General features: G+C 36.4%; 1 protein-coding gene across 2 annotated transcripts in view; it reads left to right on the top strand.

Annotated features, from left to right (window-relative positions):
* Positions 1-10243, top strand: part of COL24A1 (collagen type XXIV alpha 1 chain) — a 145650-nt gene that overhangs the window by 57433 nt on the left and 77974 nt on the right. For both annotated transcript variants that reach the window (XM_085303507.1, XM_085303505.1), the window contains 5 exons: positions 415-468; positions 560-604; positions 999-1052; positions 1672-1725; positions 3361-3414. In XM_085303507.1, the coding sequence (XP_085159633.1) occupies positions 415-468; positions 560-604; positions 999-1052; positions 1672-1725; positions 3361-3414 (261 nt within the window). The remainder of the gene's footprint in view (positions 1-414; positions 469-559; positions 605-998; positions 1053-1671; positions 1726-3360; positions 3415-10243) is intronic.

Below are 10243 nucleotides of genomic sequence, written 5' to 3'. Positions count from 1 at the left end.
TTTTTTTTTTTTTTTTTTTAGAGTTGTCACTATTCACAGTAGAATAATTTCTTTAAGCCAAATTTAATGCTCGCAGAATAGTGCAAGCATTATAGTCACACAACCCCAAAGACAGAGATGGATTAGCCGCTGAATGTGCAGCTGTAGTAGAAAGGAGAAGTTCCTTATTCTACATTGCCATGGATTCATAATATTCAGAAGAGGGAAGCTTGCTTTTTGGTGTTACTGCCGATGTGGATGGGAACCATATTGGTGGAAGACTTGTGATATGGATACTTTCTCCCAAGAAATTAGACTGACAAAGATTTTTGGTTTCTGTCTGTGGTGCAGAAAACACSATATCGTATTACCAGTCTCTAAGTTACTACACTTCAGCAAACATTTAATGCAGTCACCTTTTCTGCTATCTCCTAGGGAGGCGTTGGGCCAGTAGGACCAAGTGGACCATCAGGAATTCCAGGGCCAACGGTACAGTGTGAAATGTTCCCACAGCCAGGTGCCTTCACTGCTTTYCAAACTATGGACAAACTTTGGATTTTTATTTTTTTCACTTTAATAGGGTCTTCCAGGGAGTGTGGGACAGCCTGGAATGAAAGGTGATAAGGTGATTTAAATATTTCTGTTATCCTAGAGATACAGTCTTGTCAGACTTCCTTTATCAAAACTTGAGAAAAATAACATGTTTGACAAAGCCTTCAATTTTTMTTTTCTCTTCTGCTTTTTCTTTTTATAAACTAGTGCAGACCTAGAATCTAATCCTTTGGGCAAGCTTACTTCTGGATAGGGTCCTTCTTACTGAGCATAACAGTGTCTAGTGCTGAGTCTGTAGGGTTTGCTGGACTTGGTGCTGYAGTGCAACATCTTGCACTGCTATTCAAAGATCTGTGCTACAGCTTTCAATACTAAGCACTGATTTTATTTCTCTCCTTCTCTAATTTTGAGAACTACACTGCTATAAGCTACATGCATATATTTGTATAAAATAATATGTTGTTTAGGGTGAACATGGCCTTGCAGGAGAGCCAGGAGACCAGGGGTACCCAGGAGACAAGGTAATTTATAATTGCACTATTTTACAGAATTGTCCAATTTCAGTCACTTCTTTAGGCTTTTGAGTCTTTTGAAGTGCAATAACTCAGTTGCATAAAAGTAGAATGCAGTAGTAAAAATTACTGGGTACCACGGCATTAAATTTTTTTTTTAATGCTATGCTAATTAAAACTCAATTGGGGAAAGTAGTCAAGACCAGGTAAAGGGCATGAGCAGGATTCTGGCTGCCACGTTCAGAGATGCATCAACCAAAAGAAGTTTGGTGTGATCTGTTTCCTACTGAAACCTGCTCAGAAGCTGTTGTACAAGATACTTTCCCTTGATCCTGAGACTTCCTTTGGACTTCATCTGGACCAGCTTTAGTTAGCAGTAGCCCATGGTCTGGCATGTCGGTTGATTGGAAACTGAGACAAACAAGTGTTCTGTTTCTGCTTTGACTGGTACATCAGAAGAAGTCAGTAAAACAGCACATCCTTTGAACTCTTTTGCTGAACTCATTTCAGATTCCACAGAATGATTTTGAAGCCTGCTTTGGATGGCAAAATGTAGCAATTTATTTATTGCTTCCAACATAAGGCAGTGATACATTTTCATGTGTATTTAATAGCTTTCTTTTTTCAGGGTGCTCTTGGTTTACCAGGGCCCCCAGGGATCAGAGGAAAGCCAGGACCTCCTGTAAGTTTAAACATTTACTTTGCTCTCAGTATTACCACTATATGTTATATTTGATATTTCTGTGTTTCACATTTAGGCCACATGTAATTCTCTAGAAGCCACTTATATCAAAATGCACAAAGAATAAGGCTTAAGTTTGTTTTATTTCTGGTGACTTACAATTGGTGACTTAGATCCTGACATGTGAGTTATAATATAAAGTATATATTATGTATGTCAGATTTTAATATGGGAATTACTTATGACCTTTGACATTCTGTGGCAGTCGCTTTCAGGGATTAGAGATCATGGTAATGCTAGAACCAAATTCACKAAGAGCTTTGGGAGCCACCCAGATGACCATTTGGGCTAGATGAATTTGCAGAGTGTTGGAAATCTCAAAATAATGGCCAGTCATTTTGCACAGGGATGAGAGTCATTACAACTCATGTATTATAGTATTTACTGATTTGAGGTAATTTAGAGGCACCTATTTCAAAATGTTAAGACATAGCTTAAGGGTCTGATGTTACCTGTAACATAAAATAAAGCAGTTAATGATTTTCCTTCTAATAATGCAGTCCTGAGCTTCTGATTCTTGTTATTTGACTTCATGGTTTTAATTTTTCGCTGCCTCTTTTTCTGTGTATAATTAAGAGCAGTCAACACTTAATGCTTTTAAAGGATTAATCACTCCAGTCTCAGCTTTCATATGTGAAGTGAAACCACCATTGGATAACCTATGTGGCTGTCTTAAATGGTATAGTTCCTTAGAATCAATAAAATACCCTCTTATTTTGTACTAGATAACTTACAGTGTAAACCTTGATYCTGCAAGACTTGTACAAATTTGCTTACCCTTACATGAAAAAATATGACCCTGTTGCATTTAAAGACAAACGTGTGCTTTAGCCCTTTCCTAGGAAGCGGTGGACTTGAATCACAAATTGAATGTGAATAGCTTCTTCGCTTTCATTAAAATGAGATATGAGACCTCAGTTCTACAAGTAACGTGTTTAACTTTGCAGAAATGAGCAAACAATTATATTAAAAATATAAGCTTTTCCAACTTAGGCTTGAATTTTACGTAAGGAGCACACAGTTATGGCAGTAGCAGCAGCAGCAACAAAGGTTTAAAAATGTGGAAGAGCAGATACAATTTAGAGAAATATTTTGGTCAGTTTTTTAGGTGTGTCAGTGTTTGTGTATATGGAGTCATTACAACATGTGGATGGGGCCCAATTAAATTCTTTAGCTAAGAATGGGCAGCTAAGGTATGTTGGTAAGTATGTAAGCCACTACTCATAACAGTTACTTTCTGACCTTTTAAATAACTTACAATTTTTTTGTTATGAAGGCAGCCATATGTTTCAGATTTGTCATTTATACAAATATTTGGGCTATCCCAAACCTCCCAGTTTTATTTAGATAAAACTAATTTGCATTTTATTCATTGTGACTTCAGTGAGATATGAAGAAGAATGAGTCTTAATTTAATCCAAAGAGAAGTAATATAAAATTTCCTATTTAATAGAAAAGTCAGCTCAACTGTTTTGTTGGTTTCCTTTTTGGTAATTTTTTGAAATCTTAATAAGAGTTTGTGGTTTAAAAAATTTAATTTGTTATCAAATACCTAATAGCTTGGATTCTTTTAAGGGAAAGATTGGAGATCCTGGATCACCTGGGCCATTGGGTCCTCCAGGTCCTGAGGTAAGAAATTGTTTGATTAAATATAAATGGAATGTCATTTACTTTTAAATCATAAAAATCAGTCAAATGGGTTTGTTTAACAAATATTGTTATCTTAGTTAAATCAGAGAGTACTTTTTAATCTAGTCATATCCTAGGCCAATGGATTAATTTTTCTCCTTAAGGTACAAAAGATGTAGCTCATAATTTTTAAAGCAAGTTATTAGTGTATATAGGATCCTTGAGTACAGCAGAAGTGCCTCATTTTCATATGCAATTAGGATCAGTTCTCATGTGAATCCAGGTGTTGCAGGGATTACCCCCATCATGTGGTTTCTCAGACCCACTGCCCTTCATGAATGCCACAATATGTTTACAAACAGAGTTTCCAAGCCTAGCTGAATATTTCTCTTACAAAATAATTTTAATTTGAAGGAATGCAAAGAATAGACACCATGACATCCTTAAGCACTGGGGAGAAATTCACTGCTGAGAGCTAATATCTTCAGTGCAGATGTGGATGGGAAAACTTTCCTGAAAAGCTCAGATCAGGGGTGTGGAATTACTTCAGGCTTTGGAAAGCAAATGAAGTGTTTCTGGGTAGGTGATCAAAGCATGAGTGACCAGGTGTTTTTCTTTGAATATTTGACTGCAAAATATCAGTTTTAAAACTACAATGCAATGCATCCCATAGCTTTACTCACGAAAGCCAAACTCTTATGAAATAAAATAAGTTTTGCCTGTCCTATGTGCACACATAAAAACCTAAAAACATGGTCACCATATGGTAAAATGCAGAAATGTAAGAGAGGCAGAACAGCTGTATACCAGAATCTTGAAGAAATTGGAAATTCCAGAAGTTTTTTGATAGAAGGAAGAAAAAATATCTACTTAAACTTGAAGATTGTGTCTTATTTTCCCTGTTATTTTATACCTTTAAAAAGTAGTTAATTATTATTGCCAGGAGCTAGCTAGACTCAACTGGATATATGAGATATGAGCAGTTACTGCAGTTTTTTATACAAGATTCTGCCGGTGTATCTCTAATCATATCTCTTTCAAGAACTCCAAAAACAGGCAGCCAGCAGGTCAAACAGCTGTTTTCCCTGTTCCTCTTTTGCTACCTGAATGCTCAGACTTCTTGTGACCCCATGTAGAAAATGGAAATGTTAAATTCCGTGCTATATGTTTTCTTTTTATGCTTTTGTTAATACCCATTATAGAATTGGGTATTTATTCTAGAATTCTAGTGAATAGTTTAATCTGAAGAGAGTAATGTGAAGGTGGTACGGACATGACAACCTATATGCATTTCAGGAAAGGTGGGTGGTGGTGGTGGTTGTTTACAAACAAACAAACAAAAAACAGCATTATGATTTGTTGCCACTGTTGCCCAGTAGCTGAACCTGTCAAATACTACTTCAAACTAGCTTCTCCTGTTGTCCAAAGCTGTGGGATTTACAAATGATTTACAAAAGAGTGGGATTTACAAATGTGCCCACATCCCAGATTCAAGCTGTTGATTCAGGTAGGTGTGAAATAAGTAACTGTGGATCTTCTGAGCCAATTCTGGTTCTAGGTTTTTGTGTTTTGGGTTTTTTTTCCCTCACATGGGTTTTCCCATATGAAGAATGAGCAGTCCCATTCCTGATTCTCTTCCTATATAGACTGCTGTAAATCAGGCATTACTGTGGCTGAAGTCTATAACTCCTCTGCACGCAAAAGCAGGAGCAGGCCCAGCGCACTCCATTTGTTCTCCAAAGTTTTTGGCTTTTTAGATGCAGTTCAGCGGTGAATTGTTTCCCAGATCTTTCCCCTGCAGCTGCGTATCAGAGGTACATCAGGTCGGAGCTGAAATAAGCCACCCACTCATAGCAAAGCTGTGTAGGGAATAGCAGTGCTGACCAGCAGAGGGGTAAGGAGGGGCTGTAGCATGCTTGGCTGCCACATGTGGTTTTTTTGCAGTGCAGAGGTCCTGCAGCATCAAGCCACATTCTCTTCTAGCCGCAGAGCTGGGGACTGTCACATGCTGGAGTGCTTGCTGCTCACAAAGCACAGGGTATCAACAAGCCCTTTGCAGAGTGTGTTCTTGATCAGTTTACAAGCTTTCCTGCCTTGTCATGGCATCTAAAAATGAACATCCAAATTTACAATGTTCTAGAGATTAATTTTATTGATATCGCTTCTAGAAAGTGCTGGTCTAAGTGTTTTAACCCCACATCTGCGTATTATGCATACTGAAGTTAAGTATGTAATGGATATTCTAAGATGAATGAAATTAGAATAGGTTTTAACGGGCATGTATCTATAAAATTTTGCTTATAGGTAAATTTTGCTCTAGGAATCTCATTTAATTATCCCCAAAGAATAGGGATGATAGTTTCCTTCAGACGTGACTTCAGATGTACTCTGAGTATTATAAATAGTTTTCATCTGGAGCAGAGGGAGTATTAGTCATCATCTTCAATAGAACCTTATTTCATCTGCAGATTATTTTGATTTGAAGTATTTAGCTCATTCTTTCAGGAAGGTACTCATATGGGATTCAGCTGCTATATGTTTCATGCTCAAGGCAATAAATAGCATTACAAAGAAAAAGGATATGTTCATATGATAGTAAACAGTCAAAAAGATGCATTTTTTTGGAAGTGAATCATTGACTACTTTTAAATTCTTTGTTTCAAAAGAAAATTTTTTTTGGTGTGCTTTATCTTATCACGTGATGCTTTGAGGCTGTGTAAACAATGCCATGAATGCAATAGCCTTTTCAGTATTAAATCAAATATTTTATTTGATAAGTTCGATAAGTTAACGTATAAATAACTTGGAGGTCATACAGAAATAAGGACAGTTTTGTAGCTGAATTACTTGCATGCTTTGGCATATGTCAAGAACTGTTCTGATGTTAGAAAGCCTGATACTTTCTGCTTGCCTTTGCATAGAATCTTTAGTTCTTTCAAACTTGGCATAAGCACCTCTTTCTGATCTTTTTTTTTAAATAAATATGCACTAATTTTGGAGAAATATTCAAATTACCTTTCTAATAATGTTGAGAAAATGGCTTCTTCGGCTGACCCTCCATTGTAGTTTGTTTTCTTCAGAGTGATTCTGACAGTTCAGTCTGCTCCTCCTAGGTTCTAGTGCGTTTTCACAGACCTCCATAGATATTTTGCATTGGATTTGTATTCTTGCAGGTTTTTCTTTCTCAGATAGAGCTATATGAGACCTCATAGAGAGATATGAGAGAGAGAATACTTTTTTTTTTTTTTTGAATTAAATTGTGTCTCTGCAGAGCTTGTCCTTTCAGAATGGTAAACACTTACTTGAGAATGAGAATCTCTCATTTGCTTGATCTAGGGAGACTGTAGTTTTATGCAGAGATCTTCCTTTAGATATTTCCTTTTATAAAAAAAGCTTTAATAGAGCTTCTTGTTGAAATTCAGAGACTGCATTTAGTCAGTACCACTTCTGAAAATTCATTCTGTATTCTCATTCAAATGAAACATTGCATGTAACGAAATGAAATCATTTGTGAGCAGGGAAATTTGGCAACTGAAGGGACTATCACAGTTCCTGGAGAGGTTTTTGATCTGTGCTGCCCTTGCACAGAGCTCCCTTCCCAGCCCCKCTGAGGATGGCTGGGGAGCGACACAGGGAGCTAGAGGGCACGAGGGCCAGCGCTTAGTAGCGATGCTGGCGTAGGTCTTGTGGAAAACTCTTGTAGCAAGTTGGATTCCACAAATGCAAGGGAGTTCCTGGTGGAAACAGAGTGTGTGTTCCAGACATCTCAATAGCCTGTTATTAGTCTTGCCTATTAGCAGCCAYGCAGAAAACAAGCAAAAGAAAAGCAGTAGCCTTTGCAGATCTGCCATCTCTGTGAGGATCTACTTCAGTGCTAAAAGGCACGCACTGGCACAGTAGCAACCCGTTGGTCTCTGCAGGGTTTTGTTATTTGTTGTATAGATAAATGGGACCAAAATATTATATTATTTATTTCTTTATGAAACACATTTCATGTGTAAATGCATTCAGCACAAAAATCAATGCTTTCATAGTAAGATTAAATCACCTATATTTTGAGATAGCTGGCACTTCAGTGATTTTTTGATGCTACTTCTTATAAGATTAAACTCTAAAGTGCTTCGCTGGCAAAAGGCCATGTTTGCTGCAAGATTTTGAAAATACTTTGTAACCTACTAGCTGCCAGGCTCCAGGCTGATGACAAAGTCCAGGATCTACCCTCTACATTTCCTTAGAAGAAATCATAATACCTACTAATATTTTATTCTGAAGGGTCTCAGCTGAAAATTACATATTACAGCTGGAAGCTACACATTGATCTCCTGACCTTACCCTTTATGCAAGAATAAAGATTTTGTGTTTTATTCTGGAGTGGCTTTATGGGAAATTGGCTGCTGAACAGCTCTTTGCAAATTCAATATAGGTAGAAGTATACCATGGTACTGCTTTATAATTTGAATGGCAAACACATTTGCTGAGCTGTTTTTAAAACTCCTTTCTGGTTCGTTCATTTGCTTGAATTGTCTTATATGACACCATTATGTCATGGGCTATTGATGTGAGAACATCTTGGAAACTGTTGTAGGACTGCCACAGCATCTACGTTATCTCTGTAGGTAGTGCTCAAGAGAAAAAAAAAACTAAAATAGTCGTATGGCAAAGAAAAACAATGAGATTTTAAACATATAGCTTGCTAAGATTGGTGCTTTCTGGCTGATAGCCCTCTTGTATCGTAAGACCTTGCTTGAAGTAGCAGCATTTCCAAATGTAACGATTGTTCTGACTCATTGTGGTTGTCAACACTTACATCTCCTAGTCCTTACTGAATGCCTTCTGGAAGTATTTATGCAAATAAATAAGATGAATTCCCTTATAAAAATATAGGAGTCTGTCTAAGTAGACATTTTCCTTGAAAAAATATTTTCTGGAATGCTTATTAACATATGAGAAACTGTCTCTGTGTCATATTTAGTGCATTTTCCCACATTTGAAAATTATAAAGATAYATAGATGTAAAGTATCCCCCACCTTCAATTATTTAATGCTTGTAAACTCAGCAAATTTAAGAATATGAAAGGATGTCTTAGCAACTTCCATAATATTGACCTAACTGCAGTGCAGTTCAGTAGGTAAGTTTGGTCAGGATTTTTAAAAAACTTCTTAAAAACTCTTTACAAATGTGGGCTGATATAAATGATGTAATTTAGGTAACAGTCTGGATGCTTTTGTCACCTGTGAATAATAAGCTATGTGCCATCTAGAGGCATGTTGGAGTTCTTGCAAAAATCTGCTAGTAATTACTGGTTGGTTGCAAAAAGAAATGATCATTTTGATGTTTTTGTGAAGTGCAGCATGTTAAGGTGGCTTCAATTATTCTGAAAATTGAGCTGAATTCTTTTACCACTTACTATTGGATTTTCTTTAGCATTTATTAGTATTCAGGTAATAACATTGAARATTATTTAAAGCAATCATGATTGTTTTATATCTTTTGTATATTTTTTAGGTTTATTAAACACATCTAACAATATCTGCATCCTGTTTACCTATTTATCCTGTTTAACTCTATTTGCATCCGCTTAAGAACAATTTACAAGGATTAAGCAGAAGAAGGTCCATCAGATAAGAACAGTGATGCCCTAAATACTTTCTTCTTTTATTACAATGTGACAGCTGTACTATTCTACTTACGAGGAAGTAATGTTTTCTTATAAATCTCTTGCTTTATTCTGACTTCACTTTACCATTCTGGTGAGTGTTTTGTGATTAGTATCAGCCAATTCTTAATAATCTTTAAAAATGCTTATCAGCTGAATTTCAAACTTAGTTGTTTTGGGAGAGCAGAGTGCCGCTAACTATATTCCGCCCTAGTGAGACAATTTCACATGCCCTTCTCATGCTTGACGAAACTAAAAATGACTCCTGAAGCTTTACTGTTGACATATTAGCCTGCAGTATGGAGGAGTGCCAGAGGGAATTTCAGGCTGGAAGTTCTATATGAAATCTTCTTTAAAGTCTTTTGAATCTGTATGGTGCTTTTACTTCCATAACTGTACAAGTATGCATGCAAAGAATGATATTTCTAATTTTCTCTTTTAATGATTTTTTGTCAAGGAGAAAGGTTACTAGTGTTTACTAGTGTTGGGCATAGGATGTGCACAGATCTGGTAACAAATATTTTACTTGGAGCAGAACTTTTCAGCAACAGTTTTTTTTTCTATTTTCATATAGACATTTTTAATGAATTTAAAAGGTTATAAAAACAACAAAGCAAAATACTGTGCTGGCAGGTGACTGAGTGACRCCTATGCTAATTAAAGAGTCGGAGTTACTTGTGCTTTACTTTATCTTACAAATATAAAGATTATACTGTTCAGAGAGTGTTTATGAAATTTAACTCACTAATGTATATATTTCATGCTGGTTAGCAGCATCATTTTTGCTTCCTTAAAATAAATTAATTCCTTGTAAAGCAGTCTACTTGTAGCAGTGGATTTCTCTGACACGGAAGTATCTCCATGGTGTCCCACTCAGTGCCTATAGGCCAGATAGTTTTAGGTGATAATTTTAGATTTTTTTTTTTTTTCATATTCAGTTTGTTCTTTACCAACAASTGAACCTATAGCACACACTATTTCACAGTGGCTTTTTTTGAATGATATTATATGCCACTGACCTTCCTTTACTACCAGCCAGAATTAGATTAGCACCTGCTGATTTGGAGGCAACAGGCTTTCTACCATTTCCTTAATCTTGCAGTGATCTGGTCCTTAAAGTGAGGCCAAGGATTAAAGAGCTTCGGCTCCATGCTAAGCTTTAAGATTAAAAA

Source organism: Rhea americana, unplaced genomic scaffold (assembly GCF_003343005.1).
Source record: "Rhea americana isolate MKP2758 unplaced genomic scaffold, rheAme1 scaffold_2, whole genome shotgun sequence".
Classification (NCBI taxonomy): Eukaryota; Metazoa; Chordata; class Aves; order Rheiformes; family Rheidae; genus Rhea; species Rhea americana.
The sequence above is the reverse complement of the archived record's forward strand: the minus strand, read 5'-3'. Positions and strand labels throughout refer to the sequence as shown.